At 42.6% G+C, this 19,208-nt stretch overlaps 1 protein-coding gene across 1 annotated transcript; it reads left to right on the forward strand.

The window, feature by feature from the left end:
- The first annotated feature begins 622 nt into the window (after window positions 1–622).
- Window positions 623–2,077, forward strand: LOC140842876 (uncharacterized). Its single transcript, XM_073211077.1, has 2 exons — window positions 623–1,198; window positions 1,841–2,077. The coding sequence occupies exons 1-2, from the start codon at window positions 623–625 to the stop codon at window positions 2,075–2,077; spliced, it is 813 nt and encodes a 270-aa protein (XP_073067178.1).
- The last annotated feature ends 17,131 nt before the right edge of the window (window positions 2,078–19,208 follow it).

The following is a 19,208-nucleotide window of genomic DNA, read 5'->3' on the forward strand; positions in this document are numbered from 1 at the left end:
CTATTCAGGTTATAACCAAATTGCTATAGCGCCAGAAGATCAGGAGAAAACTACTTTCACGTGTCCCTATGGCACGTTTGCTTTTAGGAGAATGCCGTTTGGGCTATGCAATGCACCTGCCACTTTCCAGAGGTGCATGATGGCCATATTTGTAGATATGGTGGAGGAAATAATGGAAGTCTTCATGGATGACTTTCCGGTATTTGGTTCTTCGTTTGATCATTGTTTACATAACCTATCCCTCGTTTTGCAGAGATGCCAGGATAAGAACTTAGTTCTTAATTGGGAGAAGTATCACTTTATGGTCCAAGAGGGTATTGTTCTTGGACATAAAGTGTCTTATAAGGGATTAGAGGTGGACCGAGCTAAAGTCGTTACAATCAAAAAACTTCCTCCACCAAGGAACATCAAGGGAATAAGGAGCTTTCTAGGACATGCGGGGTTTTATCGTAGATTTATTAAGGATTTCTCTAAGATCACTAAACCCCTCTGTAATTTGCTAGAAAAAGATTCTGATTTTATATTTGATGATGATTGTTTGCAAGCGTTTGAAAAAATCAAGAAGGCATTAGTGACTGCACCCATTATGATAGTACCGGACTAGAAGGAGCCCTTTGAGCTAATGTGTGATGCCAGTGACTATGCAGTGGGCGCTGTTTTAGGCCAAAGACGGGAAAAGATGTTTAGGGCAATTTACTACGCAAGCCGCACAATGGATGCAGCACAACAAAATCACACTACGACTGAGAAGGAGATGCTTGCAGTAGTTTTTGCTTTCGACAAATCCAGACCCTATTTGATCGGCACAAAGGTAGTAGTTTTCACTGACCATGCAGCTATTTGCTACCTATTTGCCAAGAAAGATGCAAAACCATGCTTGATAAGGTGGATTTTTCTACTACAAGAATTTGACTTCGAGGTCAAAGATAAGAAAGTAACTGAAAATCAAGTGGCTGACCATTTGTCAAAACTGGAGCTAGAGGAGAAAAAAGAAGAGGGAGTTATACAGGAAACATTTTCGGATGAGCAGCTCTTCGAGGTAAACTCTGTACTTCCTTGGTTTGCTGATATCGCTATTTTTCTGTCTTGCGGCACCCTCCCCCCAGATTTGAGCTATCATCAGAAGAAGAAGTTCGTCTATGACATCAAGTTCTTTAATTGGGAAGATCCATTTTTGTATAAGAGGTGTGCTGATCAAGTGAGTAGGAGGTGCGTGGAGGGTATCGAAGCACATCAAATTCTGGAGAAATGTCATTCTTCACCATATGGTGGACATTTTGGAGCATCACAAACAGCAGCTAAGGTATTGCAATCTGGTTTTTATTGGCCTAATTTGTTTAAAGATAGTTATACCTTAGTAAAATCATGTGATAGATGCCAGAGGTTAGGAAACATCTCCAGGCGTCACGAATTACCACTAGCAAATGTCTTGGAAGTGGAAATTTTTTACGTTTGGGGCATTGATTTTATGGGACCCTTTCCCCCTTCTTCTGATAATTCTTATATTTTATTATCTGTGGATTATGTTTCGAAATGGATGGAAGCAATCGCCACCAATACTAATGACGCTCGTGTTGTAGCTAAATTCTTGCATAAGAACATCTTCAGCAGGTTTGGAACACCGAGAGCCATCATAAGTGACGAAGGTACGCACTTTTTCAATAGGATTTTCAACTCACTTTTGGCTAAATACAGTGTGAAGCACAAAGTGGCACTAGCATATCATCCTCAGTCGAATGGACAAGCTGAAATATCCAACCGGGAAATTAAACAAATTCTGGAAAAGACTATCAACACCAACCGGAGGGATTGGGCTATTAAGTTGGATGATGCGTTATAGGCTTGTCGGACTGCATTCAAGACACCTATTGGGATGTCTCCCTATAGGCTAGTATTTGGGAAAGCATGCCACTTGCCGCTAGAATTGGAGCACCGAGCATTTTGGGTAGTAAAGAAGTTTAAATTTGATTTAAAAGCTTCTGGCGATGTCCGAAAACTGCAGTTAAATGAGATGGATGAATTTCGAAATGAAGCATATGAGAATGCCAAGATCTACAAAGAGCAAACCAAGAAGTAGCATGACAAGATCATTGTGCGAAGAACATTTGAACCGGGACAATAGGTGCTGCTTTATAATTCTCGTCTCAGACTATTTCCAGGAAAGCTAAAATCAAGGTGGTCAGGACCGTTTATAGTGGAGGCAGTGCAACCATACGGAGCAATCGAACTCAAATGCAATGATGATAGAATGTTTAAGGTGAATGGTCAGCGAGGGAAACACTATTTTGGAGATGAAGTACGGATTTCGGACAACATCTCACTGGCCGAATCTACTTGAGGCAGAACTGAGTCGGGCTGATGACATTAAACCAAACGCTGCGTGGGAGGTAACCCACGATTATTTTTCGCATTCATTTTGTTTATTTTTATATTTTATTTGTTGATTTTAATTGTTCATTTCACGTATTGATTTGAATTGCTTTAATTTTTGCAGGTGTATTTTTTACATGAAAAAAAAGGTGGGGGACAGATGTCTGCGCGCAGCCGCGCCATTTCTCGCGTAGCAGCGCGCTCAAAACCAGTGGGTAGGAACAGAAGCATGCGCGCAGCCGTGCCACTTCTCGCGCGACCGCGCACACTCAATCATCGAGTGGAGACCAGAACCTTGCGCGCGATCGCGCCATTTCTCGTGCAACCGCGCGCACCCCATCAACCCTGAAGAACAGAAGCATGCACACATCCGTGCGAGTTCTAGTGCGACCGCACGCTCTCAATTATTGCAGGAAGATAGAAGCTCGCGCGCGGCCGTGCCACTTCTCGCGCAACCACGGGCGCCGCATACCAACCATTCTTTAAAAACCCTATCTCACAATTTTCACACACAACTCTCCTCTCCCTCAAGAACAGCCGCCTCCCCCAACACTCTCCTTCACAAATCCTCTCCAAATTCACCCAAACCACAAACCTCCATCCCCAAAACACTCCACCACCTCAAGACATCATCTCCACACCATCACACCACCCAAATTTACTAGAGCCGCTGCTACTCAGCCGTCGTCGCCGTCGTTCTTCCAGCAGCAGCCTCCGCCACCACAAACTACCGCCGCCTACTGTCGCCGAGTGTCATCAAACTGTTAATTTTCTGCATTTGAGGTTCCGATTAATGTGCTTTCTTACTATTTGGGTTAACTTCTACCAATAAAATAATTGTGGGTGCCATAGTGCTATATTTGTTGCTATAAGTGTGGATATTGTTGAGTAATTATGCCGCCAAGAAAAAGATCGAAGGATGTGGCTTCCTCTTTTGGAACGAGGAAGCATTCAGAGTTTACGACAGCACTCTATCTAGGTCAATTATTAAAGAACGAGGGCTAGATCTGACTTACCCTGACTGTGCAATAATTGAAGAGATTGAGCGAAGGAGGTGGTTAGATATATCCTAGTCACGACCAGACGCAGCTATTTCTGTAGTCCGTGAATTTTATGCCAATTTAAGAGTTAAACATGAGGACTACAGAGTTTTGGTACGAAGGCAAATGGTCTATTTCGATTCGGCAACCATTAATGCTATCGATAATCTGCCGAGTTTTGAAAATGACGAGTATACTGCTTTGATTACTGGCACTATTGATAGGTGGTGTTTTTACGTGTTTATTGCATTAGTTTTAGTTGTGTTTGCATTGTGCATGCATGCATTTCATCTACATTTTGTTCATTTTAGAGTAATCATTGGCATTTTATCATGTCTCACTCGTGTGTGGTGAATCTGCAGGAAAAATGGTCGGAAAGCGGAGAAAAATGTGGAATCCAAGAAGTTGGACAGAATACTTGGCGCCCGAGCGGTAGAAATTTACCGCCCTGGCGCCACAGAAGACCAGCCGAGGAAACAAGACAGAACGTTGGCGCTCGGGCGGTGATTTTCTACCGCCCGAGCGCGAGAAGGTGTCTTCGGAAGCCATCGTTACAGAAAGTTGGCGCCCGAGCGGTACTTTTATACCGCCCGGGCGCGAGAAGACAAAGGGCCAAGACAGAGAGTGTGGCGCTCGAGCGGTATATTTCTACCGCCCGAGTGCGAATGCCGCACAAGTCCAGCAACTTACAGAGAGTGTGGCGCTCGAGCGGTACTTTTCTACCGCCCGAGCGCCGCCTATTTTTGGAAAATTTTGGACGCGATTTCTTACCTTATTTTGGATGGGGGTTGCTATGGAAAGGCGATTGGTCGACTTTTGAAGATTATTCAGACAGATTTGGAGAGCCAAAAAGGATTTTTGGGGAGAGCTTTTGCACTTGGATTGAAGATTCAACGGTTTCCGGGCATCGTTCTTCGCAGATTTCGTCACGCCTAGTATTTCTAGTTTATTTTTCTTTGTTTAAACATTGTTTTGCTTATTTTAATTATGAATTCTAGTAGCTAACTTTCATATTTGTTGGGATTGAAGGGGATCCTACCCCAAACTTTTAGTTGATTAATTTATATTTTGAGTTGTGCGTTGCTCTTGATTGTATTACGATTTTTATTGTGTCGTTTGAGTGTAGCTAACTCTTACGACAATTTTATATCACGAGTGAGTTTGAGAGAATAACTAGTGATAGGATCGAGTAGTATAATCTGCGGATCTACAATTTGCATAGACATATGAAATTGGATACGTGCCGATAGTCATAGTCCTTAGGGTCGAAAACTAGGGGATTTCATCAATCGAAATGCGGTTCATTCTTGATAAATGATTAAAGACATTTAATTACTTCATTGAGTGAATTAGTTTGGCATAGCTCGAGAGAGCGTGTTCAATTGAATAGGAAATCCTGTCGGAAGCGTAGAACACAATCGAACGAATTAATTAATTAATAAGGGGTAGGTGAACCAGAAGTCCAAACAAATTCTTTTATCATTTGAAATTTAATCCATTGGTTTAGCATTCATATTTTATCATTTAATCGTTGAACTTGTTTATTTAATTTTCTTGCATTTTAGTAGTTATAAACAAACAATCAAATTTCGTCGCTAAAGTTTTAATAACTAAAATAATAATTGTTAAATACAGTCTCCAGTGGAACGATACTCGTATTCATATACACTATACTATTACTTGACATCGTGCACTTGCGATTTATTTTGAGCATACAAAATCATATTTTTATTGGGGATTTTACTGTGCAAGTTTTGCTCGATCAAGTTTTTGGCGCCGTTGCCGGGGACTGTTAATCTACAATTATATTTTTAGTTATTTTCTTTAGTGTATTTTATTTTTACCGATGTACAGATCCGATCCTCCTAGAGAAGAAAAGTCCAACTTGGAACAAATGATGTCTAAGTTTATCTCATCCACTGAAACTCGACTCCAAAACCAAGATGCATCAATAAAGGGGCTCGAGAATCAAATTGGACAGTTGGCCAAGATGATAGCAAGTCGAGAGCCGGGCACCTTGCCAAGTAATACCGAGACTAATCCAAAAGAGCAAGTGAAGGCCATTGAGTTGAAGAGTGGAAAGATTTTGGAGGCTAGAGAGAAAGAGAAAAGCCAAGTACCGGATGAGCAGGCTGAGGCGTCAAAAGGTAAGTCATCTAACTCTACACCAGCACCCACGGCACATCCTAGGATTGTTATTCCCCCGCCTTTCCCTGCAGCATTGAAAAAGGCAAAACTAGATGCACAATTCGGTAAATTTCTTGAGGTGTTTAAAAAATTGCATATCAATATTCCCTTTGCCGATGCTTTAATGCAAATGCCTAGTTATGCCAAATTCTTAAAGGACATCTTAGCTAACAAGCGAAAATTGGAGGATCACATGACAGTGAACTTGACTGAGAGTTGCTCTGCTTTGGTGCAAAACAAAATCCCACCGAAACTAAAAGACCCAGGGAGTTTTTCTATCCCTTGCATGATTGGTGATGTTGTTTTTCGTAAAGCATTGTGTGATCTTGGTGCAAGTATTAATCTGATGCCCTTATCTGTTTTCAGGAAACTCGGATTAGGAGAGCCTAAGCCGACGAGGATGTCTTTACAACTGGCTGACAGGTCTGTCAAGTACCCCCGCGGAGTGATTGAGGATGTGCTAGTGAAAGTGGACAAATTCATTTTCCCTGCGGACTTCGTGGTGCTTGATATGGAGGAGGATGCGGAGATGCCTCTGTTTTTGGGTAGACCGTTCCTTGCAACTGGCAAGGCACTGATTGATGTGCAAGATGGGAAGTTGAAACTGAGAGTGGGCGAGGATGAGATTACTTTCGATGTTTTTCATGCACTTAAGCACACACTGCATTCTGATAGTTGTTTTAGAATTGATGCTTTGGACTCTCTTGTGTCTCATTATGTGCAGGATACTTTTAGGGACCCGGTGGAGGCCACTATCACCACTGAAATGGGAAAAGAGGAATTGGATGAAGAGAAAGCTGAAATCGTGGCACACTTGAATGCCAACCATCCATGGAGAAAGCCGATGAGGATGCGACTGGAGGATCTAGGAGAACGAAGAGATTTGACCCCTCAAAGGTCAAGCATCGAGGAGCCACCCACACTTGAGCTAAAGCCGTTGCCTCCACACCTCAAGTACGTTTACTTAGGTGAGAATACCACATTACCTGTCATTATTTCTGCCGCTTTGACAGATGTGATGGAAGCCAAACTAGTGGAGGTTCTAAAAGCGCACAAGGGCGCATTTGCATGGAAGGTGGCGGATATCAAAGGGATCAATCCCTCAGTCTGCATGCACAAGATATTGATGGAAGACAAGTACTCACCTCTTGTGCAACCTCAGCGAAGATTGAATCCTAAGATGCAAGAGGTAGTGAAAGCTGAGACGATTAAGCTTCTCGATGCAGGTATTATCTATCCTATATCTGATAGTGCATGGGTAAGTCCTGTTCAATGTGTGCCAAAGAAGGGTGGTATTACTGTGATTACAAATGATAAGAATGAACTAATACCCACCAGGACTGTCACGGGATGGCGTGTATGCATTGACTATAGGAAATTGAATGATGCCACCCGAAAAGACCACTTTCCCCTCCTTTTTATTGATCAAATGCTTGAGAGGTTAGCGGGTCATGAGTTTTATTGTTTTCTAGATGGGTATTCTGGGTATAACCAAATCATGATTGTGCCCGAGGACCAAGAGAAAACCACTTTCACTTGTCCTTATGGCACTTTTGCTTTTAGAAGAATGCCCTTTGGTTTGTGTAATGCACCCGCCACCTTTCAACGTTGCATGACCGCTATATTCCATGATATGATAGAAACTTTTCTTGAAATATTTATGGATGACTTCTCTATTTTCGGACCGTCTTTTGATGACTGTTTGCAGAACTTGCAGGTGGTGTTGATGAGATGCGAGGAAACCAACTTGGTGCTCAATTGGGAAAAGTGCCATTTCATGGTACAAGAGGGCATTGTCCTAGGGCACAAGATTTCGGAGCACGGGATAGAGGTGGACAAGGCGAAAGTGGAAGTCATCAAGAAGTTACCACCTCCGGCGTCCATAAAGGGAGTTAGAAGTTTTCTAGGCCACGCCGGTTTTTATCGGCGTTTCATAAAAGATTTTTCAAAAATTGCAAAACCTCTCTCTTCTTTACTTATGAAAGATGTGCCATTTGATTTCACTTCTGACTGTTTACAGGCATATGAGAATCTGAAGGAGCGCTTGGTGACGGCTCCTGTCTTGGTGGCACCGGATTGGGATCTACCTTTCGAGATAATGTGCGACGCCAGCGACACTGCAGTGGGGGCCGTGCTTGGCCAGCGACAAAACAAGGTATTTCATACAATCTACTATGCAAGTAAGACCTTAGATGAGGCTCAATTAATTTACGCAACAACTGAGAAGGAATTACTAGCCGTAGTGTTTGCACTTGACAAATTTCATTCATACCTTGTTTTGTCCAAAATAATTGTTTTCACTGATCATTCGGCCCTCAAATATTTACTTGCTAAAAAAGATGCAAAGCCACGCTTACTTCGGTGGATATTATTGTTGCAAGAGTTTGATTTAGAGATCAAGGACAAGAATGGTAGCAGATCATTTGTCTAGATTAGAATGTATTTGTAATGATTCTGTTGAGCATGCTATCAATGATTGGTTCCCGGATGAGCAACTATTTGAGGTGAGAAATTGTCCATGGTATGCATATTTCGCTAACTATCTTGTCACAGGCACACCTCCACCAAACCTATCTTTTCACCAACGAAAGAAATTCTTTTCTGACGTGAAATACTATTTTTGGGAGGAACCGTTCTTGTTTAAGATTTGTGCAGATTCCATGATAAGACGGTGTGTTGCGGAGGAAGAGTATTATAAGATTCTCAACCATTGCCATGATCGTGAGGTAGGTGGTCACTTTGGACCAACGAGGACGGCGTCTAAGGTACTCGAATGTGGCTTTTATTGGCCAACCCTCTTTAAAGATGCTCGTTCTTATGTGCTACATTGTGATAAATGCCAACGGTCAGGTAACATCTCTAACCGTCACGAAATGCCTTTAAATAATATCATTGAGTGTGAGGTTTTTGATATATGGGGGATAGATTTCATGGGACCGTTTCCCAGTTCTTTCACGAAAAAATACATTTTGGTGGCGGTGGATTATGTGTCTAAGTGGGTAGAGGCGGAAGCATACGCCACTAATGATGCTCAAGTGGTTCTAAAATTTTTGAAGAAAAACATTTTTAACCGCTTTGGAACACCACGAGCAATCATTAGTGATGGTGGCACTCATTTTTGCAACAAACTATTTGAAAAACTTTTGAGCAAATATGGTGTCACACATAAAATCTCTACCCCTTATCACCCACAGACGAGTGGTCAAGTGGAAGTGTCGAATCGTGAGATTAATCGAATTTTGGAGAAAGTAGTAGGTGTCAGTAGGAAAGATTGGTCGGTGAGGTTAGATGATGCTCTTTGGGCGTATAGGACTGCTTTCAAAACACCTATAGGCACTACACCGTATAGGCTTTTGTTTGGTAAAGCATGGCATCTACCTGTTGAGTTAGAGCATCGAGCATACTGGGCCACAAAAGCGCTAAACTTTAATTTTACTGATGCAGGTGAACAACGTTCGCTTCAGTTGGACCAATTGGAGGAGTTCCGGAATTTGGCTTACGATCTTGCACTGTCTTACAAGGAAAAAACCAAAAAGGCGCATGACAAGAGAATCATCGAGAGAGAGTTTAAGGAGGGTGAAAGTGTTCTGCTCTACAACTCTCGGTTGCGCTTGTTTCCCGGTAAATTGAAGTCGCGATGGTCCGGTCCATTCGTGATCTCGAAAGTTCATCCATCGGGAGCTGTCGAATTGAAAGATGGGAAGGACGGGACATTCACGGTCAATGCCCAGCGCCTCAAGCACTACATGGGTGGCACAGTTGAGCCACAACTTGGAATCACACGGTTCCAAGATCATCCGAACTGAGACGGACCGACAGTCAAGCTCTCGACTATAAATTGAGAACTATTTTTTCTTTCCCTTCATCTTGCATTCAATTTGATTTTAGTGTTATTTCATGTTTTTATTCAAAAAAAAAAATGTGTGATTCGGGACAGAAAGTTGGCGCTCGGGCGGTATTTTTGTACCGCTCGAGCGCGCAACTCACTTTGGATTCCAGACGGTTGGCGCTCGAGCGGTAAATTTTTACCGCTCGAGCGCGACCGCTTTAATAAGCGCGAATTCCCCTTTCCCCTTCCCATTCTGCACGAAATTTCCCAAATTACTCCTCTCAATCCCTAACCCCCTTTCACTCTCCTCTCATCTTCTTGCAGGCAATCTCTCCTACCATCAAGACTCAAGCATCGTGGGCAAGCTCATCCTTCGGAATTCAAGCGTCATCTTCTCCGATTTCCCCAAAATCTCTCTCATCCACTACTATGGCTCCAAAGAAGAAACAAAGAGGTACTTCCGCTTCTTCCTCTTCTTCGACTTTTGATAGGCATCGCTTTGTTAGTGAAGAAGCTCGGGCCAGGTATGAGCATGCCAAGATGAATATAAATCCGATAGTAGAGAGGGGATTTAGAAAAGAAACTGCCGATAGGCACCTAGGACCTCGGATAGAATTGGAACGGCGCAGATGGGAAACTTTTTCCAATCATCCTAAGGCGGCGGTAGTTTCGGTGGTGCGTGAATTTTACGCGAATGCTGTGGAGGGGAGAAATGGGACGGTGTTTGTTCGAGGTGTACACGTCCCGTGTGACTCGGCAACTATCAATGCACTGTTGGAAACGGCGGAGGTCGACAACTCTCGTTTTGAGGCTTTAGCTGCTGACCCGAACTATGACTTGATTATCACCGCACTATGCCATCCGGGTGCGGGTGCGATGTGGAAACCAGTGGGCGGACCGCCGAGCTGTTTCGACGAGAAATTCTTGACCGTTGACGCTGCCATGTGGTACTTATTTGTAGCCCGACGGATGATGCCGGTCTCGCATAAGAGCGAGGTCCAAAAGGAACGAGCGGTTCTCTTTTTTGCGTTAACTCACGGCTACGACGTGAATGTGGGCACACTTATCTACTCTCAAATCATGTTGTGTGCTCGCAACAGTCACGCCGGTCTATTCTTCCCGACAATTATCTCCGAGTTGTGTGCCCGGGCGGGAGTTCTATTCCGGGACGACGAGGAGAGGATTCAACCCATGAAGCCGATTACCATCGAAGACGATAAGCGAAAGTATGCGAAGCGACAGATTGACTTCCCCACTGAGGAGGAAAATTTAGGTGGCTCTAGCGCCGCCGCTCCACGCCGCCGTCCACCACCACCCCGCCGGCGAACTCACACCGATATGATGGCCGAGAATCTCGCCTTCCAAACGCATCAAGGGCAGTTCAACTCGTATGTCACCGACCATCTGTCTCACATTGACTCCATGATGCGATCGCTGCTTGTGCAAGGGGGCGTTGACCCATCGACCGTGCCGCCGTCTCCGCTACCTCCTCCCCCATTCCAGTTCCAGTATGATTATTACCAGCACGGGGGTGCCGCCGGAGTGCCACCGCCGGAACATGACGAGGATGAGCCTTGATCAGGGGAGTTTACTGTTTCCCCTACTTCGCAATTTTTTTCCCTTTACCGCTTTTCTGTTTTTCTTTCTTATCATTGTTTCTGTCTTGCATGTTTATTACCTTTCATGTTTATTTAGTCTGCATTTGTGTTTGCATATTTGTGTTTGCATTTCTATGTTTGCATTTCCATTCATGAGTTGTTTTATTTTTAATGTCTGTTTCGTTTTGTGCAATGAGGGCATTGCACAACTCTAGTATGAGGGGGGTAGATTGTTATGGTTGCTTAGTTATTCGTTGCATTTATGTTGTCTAGTGTCGTTTATGGTGAGAAGACATAATTTATGCGCCAATGATGATGTTGAACTGATAATATACAAAAATATTGCGTGGGTCACTTCATGAATGATACTCTTGATTGTTGAAACATGAATTTTGGTACAAATTTTGAACTTTTTGAGCACATATGTGTGGGGACTAGAATTTTGTAGGAAGAATGGTGACATTTGATGGTCTTGTGTGTTAACTTGAAAGACATCATTTATGAGTTGATTTGGCATGTAAACCCGTGGAAATAAGTCACTGATTGAGACCTTGAATAGAGAATTTGATTTGCCTTGAACTTTACATATACCTCCTTTTCAATGCACTAAATTCAAATATCTTACTCCTAACCAGCTATAATCCAAAGTCATATATTCTTAGCCTAGGGAGTACATGTGTGAAAATTGTGCATCAACATATTGAAATAACAAAGTTTCTTGCAAAAAGAACTTTGAGCAAAAAAAAAAAAAAAAAAAAAAAGAAGGAGATGTAAGGTGAGGGGGGAGCCGAAATAAAAGGAATGAAAATCTATTCCTAGGCTAAAAGTTGGAGATGTAAGGAGACGAGGAAAGTCAGACGAAAAGTCTTGACAAGTGCACAATGAAAATGATCGGTGTACTCCCAACTTTTAGCCACTTGAGCTTACTTTCCTTCTTTTCGACACCCTTGTCTGCACTTAAGAATTTAATAAAGTTCAAATGATGGTTAGTGATGAATGGACACGGGGGTGCATGCTAGTGAGACTTGTATTGAAGTGTTAATTGAGTGATTCGCATGATTTGATAATTGATCTATTTGAAGTACGAATGACTAGACCCATCATGACACACACACACGTTCAAATTAGTGTCAAGATTTATGTGTAGATGAGAATGAGTATTCGTTTGTGATTTGACTTGATTATGATGTGTATGTGGAAATTTCACTGAGGCATGAGCATAAAAGTTGTTAACTCACCATTAACATTGACTTATGTTGGTTAGTTCTTGTTTGAGTCTTTTATTTTTGTTGTGTTTGTTTAGGGTCTCGTGCTTTAACCTGTTTTGCTTGAGGGCAAGCAAAAGGTTAGTATGAGGGGGTTGATAGGTGGTGTTTTTACGTGTTTATTGCATTAGTTTTAGTTGTGTTTGCATTGTGCATGCATGCATTTCATCTACATTTTGTTCATTTTAGAGTAATCATTGGCATTTTATCATGTCTCACTCGTGTGTGGTGAATCTGCAGGAAAAATGGTCGGAAAGCGGAGAAAAATGTGGAATCCAAGAAGTTGGACAGAATACTTGGCGCCCGAGCGGTAGAAATTTACCGCCCTGGCGCCACAGAAGACCAGCCGAGGAAACAAGACAAAACGTTGGCGCTCGGGCGGTGATTTTCTACCGCCCGAGCGCGAGAAGGTGTCTTCGGAAGCCATCGTTACAGAAAGTTGGCGCCCGAGCGGTACTTTTATACCGTCCGGGCGCGAGAAGACAAAGGGCCAAGACAGAGAGTGTGGCGCTCGAGCGGTATATTTCTACCGCCCGAGCGCGAATGCCGCACAAGTCCAGCAACTTACAGAGAGTGTGGCGCTCGAGCGGTACTTTTCTACCGCCCGAGCGCCGCCTATTTTTGGAAAATTTTGGACGCGATTTCTTACCTTATTTTGGATGGGGGTTGCTATGGAAAGGCGATTGGTCGACTTTTGAAGATTATTCAGACAGATTTGGAGAGCCAAAAAGGATTTTTGGGGAGAGCTTTTGCACTTGGATTGAAGATTCGACGGTTTCCGGGCATCGTTCTTCGCAGATTTCGTCACGCCTAGTATTTCTAGTTTATTTTTCTTTGTTTAAACATTGTTTTGCTTATTTTAATTATGAATTCTAGTAGCTAACTTTCATATTTGTTGGGATTGAAGGGGATCCTACCCCAAACTTTTAGTTGATTAATTTATATTTTGAGTTGTGCGTTGCTCTTGATTGTATTACGATTTTTATTGTGTCGTTTGAGCGTAGCTAACTCTTACGACAATTTTATATCACGAGTGAGTTCGAGAGAATAACTAGTGATAGGATCGAGTAGTATAATCTGCGGATCTACAATTTGCATAGACATATGAAATTGGATACGTGCCGATAGTCATAGTCCTTAGGGTCGAAAACTAGGGGATTTCATCAATCGAAATGCGGTTCATTCTTGATAAATGATTAAAGACATTTAATTACTTCATTGAGTGAATTAGTTTGGCATAGCTCGAGAGAGCGTGTTCAATTGAATAGGAAATCCTGTCGGAAGCGTAGAACACAATCGAACGAATTAATTAATTAATAAGGGGTAGGTGAACCAGAAGTCCCAACAAATTCTTTTATCATTTGAAATTTAATCCATTGGTTTAGCATTCATATTTTATCATTTAATCGTTGAACTTGTTTATTTAATTTTCTTGCATTTTAGTAGTTATAAACAAACAATCAAATTTCGTCGCTAAAGTTTTAATAACTAAAATAATAATTGTTAAATACAGTCTCCAGTGGAACGATACTCGTATTCATATACACTATACTATTACTTGACATCGTGCACTTGCGATTTATTTTGAGCATAAAAAATCATATTTTTATTGGGGATTTTACTGTGCAAGTTTTGCTCGATCAACTATGGATTACGATGCTATTATCAGGGAGTTGTGCATTGAAGGTGCTGACTGGCGATTAAATCAAGGCTCTCCGATCATTTTAAAAAAATCTGAATTGCTTCGTGACCCGAGAAGTTGGGCTTCCTTCATCCTGTCAAGAATCATGCCATCGTCCCATCAAACTGAAATTACAAAAGACAAAGTGACATTGATTTTCGCCATAATGACCGGGAAGACAGTGGATATAGGGAAGATAACAAATGGTTCTATTATGCATGCTGGTGCAAGACTCATGACCGTCAGTCTCCCCTGTCCACATACTATCATTGCACTATGTCTTCATGACGGTGTGCAATGGGGCTCGGATGAACAAGTTCTGAAAGCCAAGGACCCAATCACGGTATATGAAGCATTCCGCTTGCGAGGAGGACGAGAAGTAGAACGACAAGAGGCTAGGGCAGATTACAACCAGAGGGCCAGAGAACGCCAAGTGTCGCCACCACCATCAATCCCTCGAGTCAGTTTGCGAGACAGGATTTTCCGAATGGAACATGATATGCGGGCTCAGCGCCAAGAGCTGGCCGAACACCGACACACTACTAATACTTTCATGTCTTATATGATGGACTTCACATCGGTGATTGCCCAGCATTTTCCACCTACTGGACACGAGGATGCTCCCTTTCTACCACATCCAGCCTGTGTTGGAAACTAAATTCCGGCGTTTGACAAAATATGAACCAACTGAAAATACGAACCAACTAATCGAGTAAACTGAACTCAGCAACTGATCGAGTAAACTGAACTCAGCAACTGCAATTAGTAAACTAATCTACGCAACTGAAACGCAATTCAGTTATTCTCCTCGTCAACCGACAGATAATACATCCTTCAACTAAACATGTCTCGGGAAAGAACATTCAACCGAAAAAGAGACATAGAAGACTGCAACTGAATGTGAAACGCCACAATCAATACAGCTTAGAACAATGCATTTCGGCTAAAGAAATTAAGATGCCGCATTACAATAAATGAAGCAAACAATTACCAAGGAATGATGAAGTGGCAATCAACGGATACAAAGATTCAAATATATCTCAAGTTACCATTAGAAGTGAAGCTTATAAATATGACAGAAGAACAGCTGAAACAAAGAGAGAGATCAGTCTATTCAAATCTTACTGTTACTCTGCCAAAATCTTAGCTCACTCTTACTTGATTTATTCGTGGCAGTCAAGGCTACAATTTGAGCTCACTAGCACTTTGTAATAATCGATAAATTAGATAGTTCTAAGATCAGTTACGCACTGAGAACATCTTGTAATACAAAGAGTTTCAGTTTTTGGCAGTGATAAGTCCAAACTGAAGTGGGTAAGTACAAATATTGTATTCGATCAAAGTCTTTTAGTGAAAATCCTATCCTTGAGATAGAAGGGGTGACGTAGAAGTAATTGAAATCTCCGAACATCCGGAAACAACCCTTGCACGTTTCATTTCAGTTTTTTATTCTATCTTTCAGTCAGTTACTTTCCGCAACTACTTTAGTTTAACTGATTGTCATTGACCAACAAGATTCCTAGAATCAGTTTTTCACCAAACTGAACTCAAAATTCGAAAAGATCAGTTTTAATTGAGAGTGTTTATTCAACCCCCCCCCCCTTCTAAACACTCTTGATACGTTATCGATCCTATCAAGTGGTATTAGAGCGGGTGAATCTTGTTCTTGAATACTTTTGATCTATAAACTTGCTAGCATGACTTCATTCAACAAAATTCCTATGTTCTCCAGAGAAGAATTTGATGATTGGAAAATCAGAATGCAGGCTCATTTAGCTGCACAAGATGATGACATGTGGTATGTCATAACTGATGGACCCATGAAGATTATGAAAATAAACACAGCAGTTGCCATAACAGAAGGGGCACCACAAAGAATAGAGAAGCCCAGAGATGAATGGACAACTGAAGATAAAAGAAAAGAAAATCTTGATAATGTGGCTAAGGACATTCTGTACAAAACGCTGGACAAAGTAACCTTCAGCAAAATAATGATGTGTAAGACAACCAAAGAAATTTGGGAAAAGCTGATCCAGCTGTGTGAAGGAAATGATCAAACCAAAGAAAATAAACTCTCTGTTGTTGTTCAAAGATTTGATAACATCAAAATGAAAGTACGAGAATCAATGCACGAGTATGATGAAAGAGTAAGCATTGTCGTTAATGAGTTAAATCCACTGGGGAAAGTGTATACCAACAAAGAGATTGCACTAAAGGTAATGAGAGGTCTTCCCAAGGAATGGGATGTCAAGACCATTGCAATGAGGGAGTCCAAAGATCAGAACCAGATTGAACTTCATGATCTGTTTGCTGATTTAAAGGCTTATGAATTTGAGCTACAGACCAGAGAAGGAGAACCATCTACCCCTGCAGATACAACTGATCTAGCTGCTGTTAGAACAGAACCAGTCAATTCAGTCGAGAAATCTGCTGATCAGTTGAGCAATGATGCTATGTCATTGTTCATCAAAAAATTTGGAAGGTTCATGAGAAAGAATCAAGGAAACTTTCAGAAGCCATACCCAAGGAACAGCTCCAAAGATGAATCAAATGCCTGCTACAACTGTGGCAACTCGGGTCACTTTATTGCTGATTGTCCTAAACCCAAGAAGGATAGTCAGGGATCAACTGATAGAAGGAAGAAATCATATGAACACAAAAGAAGACCCAAGGAAGATAAGAAGTCCTTCAGAAAGAAACACGAGGTACTCTTAGCTGAAGAAAATAAATCTAAATGGGCAGAAACTGACAGTGAGGAGTCAGAACCAGAAAGCTTATGCAGCTCTAGTGATGATGAGGAAGTCAAGTGTTTGATGGCTAATGATGCAGAAGAATAATCATCTAGCCAACATGTATTTGATTTGTAGTAGCCCGAATTCCAAATTGGGTAATTAACGGAGTAATGGTGATTAAGAAGGTTTAAGGTGTAATTTTGGCTATGGTCATGATCGGACGGACCGAAGAGGGTTCGGAAGCACCGAAGAGTTCGGACGATCCGAAGTGTAGTTCGGTGAATCCGATCATAGGTGTCAAGTGTTGATCGACACGTCATTTTCCATGCATGTTCGGACGGTCCGAAGTGTATGATCGGAGGATCCGATCATGAGCTGTCAAGAGCCAATGGACACGTAGCGTTCGGACGTTCCGAAGTGTTGTTCGGAGGATCCGAACATGGCCTATAAATAGTGCTCGGATTTCCTCATTTTGACTTGCCAATTTCTTGAGTTTTCTCTCATTTTGGAGAGTTTGGAAGGTTTCTAGGGTTAGTTGTTGGTCGAGCGATAGCTAAGAGCTGCCAGGAGTAGTAGCGTAGCGGCGCCTGAGTTTCAAGGCAATCGACATCAAAGGGCTGTCGACGGACGAAGGTAAACCCTAAACCTTTGGTAGTACTAGGGAGTACTGGTTTTGCTAGTCGAGCATGGTAGTATTGATTGAGTATGCTTTTGATGCGTAGGCTTGTGCTAGACCTGATTAGCGGTGTTGCGTAAGGCTAGGCTTGCTGTGATAGAGGTACGAAAGTACTATCCGAGATATCCTGGTTGAGTATACATTCATATATGTGTTGCATGAGTATTTGCTGCATTGTTATATGTCATATGATGCATGCTATTATGTCACGAGTTATGATGCATATTGCATATCATGTTGAGCCGTATCTCCTTTGAGATAGCCTTTACTGTTGAGCTGTATCTCTTTCGAGATAAGCTATATCTTGGGGCCGCTCAGCCCTGTCTTGTGGACGCATGGACACCGAGAGTACACAGTGGCCGACGGGTCGGGAGGGCTTCGGTGGTCCGGGACATTTTAGGTCCACGTCTGTCTTGTAGTGGATGCAGTGACCCAGAGGTTGGACCGCGCGGCACTATCCACTTGGCGCCTCTAGACTGAGCATTTTGAGATCCTTTGTGATTCCTGTTTCTTGACTACCCTGGTATCATATCATAGCATGTGCATTTCATATAGGTTTGTATACTCATACTTTTGTACTGGGCGTTCTTATCGCTCACGTCCTCGGTTTTGTTTATTCTTGGACACCTCATTCCCACGGGGCAGGCCTCAGGTTGGATGGCTCAGGAGGAGCAGGAGGAGGACGTTGAGTAGCTGGTTGGTTTAGTTTTCAGTGTTTTCCATTTGATTCGATATGGTTGTACTGGATATTTCATTTTGAGTTAGTCTAGACTTCGATTTCGATTGGGTTGTATAACTATTGTTGTTGGCCATATTTCCGCTGTTATCTCTGATTATAATTAATTAGGTTAATTGCATGCTTAGTTTTTGATTAGTAGGTGATTCTGGAACGGGTCACTACATTTATGGTATCAGAGCATGCGTATGATTTTGGGATATAGATTCTGTTTTGGGATTTCCGTTGACCATTTTACCATTTTCCCTATTCTATCTTGTAGCGATGGCTGACCATTTTGATGACGGGAGTAGTCAGGGGAGTGTAGGTCGATGGGGTGACCAGGACGATCATAGACGTCATCGTGAGCATCGTCATCGTCGGGATGGTCCTAGGCGTTTCGATATGCATCGTTTCATGCAGATGGGGCCTAAGCCTTTAGTTGGCGGTGAGACTCCCGATGATGCGGAGGATTGGTTAGAGCGCATGGAGAGTTGTTTCCGCGCATTCCAGTGCACCGATGAGCAGAAGATGGAGACCCTTAGTTTTCTTCTCGAGGGCCGTGCTCGCAGGTGGTGGCGATCGACTTCTGCGCCGATAGTTCAGTCGCAGGGTAGAGCGACTTGGGTCGATTTCCGTGCAGCGTTCATGCAGCTGTACTTTCCTCCAGCCCTTCGCCAGGCCAAGACGATTGAGCTCCTGAACCTTAAGCAGGGGAGTATGTCTGTTGATGAGTATCAGCAGAAATTCTTTGAGTTGTTACCCTTCGCTCCTCATATCAGTGGCAGTTCTGAGGCCAAGTATGATCATTTCCTCCAGGGCCTTAATCAGGAGATCTTTGATCGAGTCACTGTCTGTGATAATCCTACTTCTTATGATGGGTTAGTGAACCGGTGTCGCCAGGCAGAGATCAGTCTCCAGCGTGGTAGGGCTATTCTTTCTTCTTCTAGACCTCCGAGTACTTTGAGGCCTCGATCTCAGTCATTCAAGAAATCTGGTTCATCTTCTTCTGGATCTGGATCTCGATCTAGTGGTGTTTTCCGCTTTGGTAAGAAGAAGGAGTCTTGTGCGCATTGTGGGAAGAACCATCCATCGGAGCAATTGCCGCGTAGCCG

This window comes from Primulina eburnea, chromosome 10 (assembly GCF_022965805.1).
Source record: "Primulina eburnea isolate SZY01 chromosome 10, ASM2296580v1, whole genome shotgun sequence".
NCBI classification, from domain to species: Eukaryota; Viridiplantae; Streptophyta; class Magnoliopsida; order Lamiales; family Gesneriaceae; genus Primulina; species Primulina eburnea.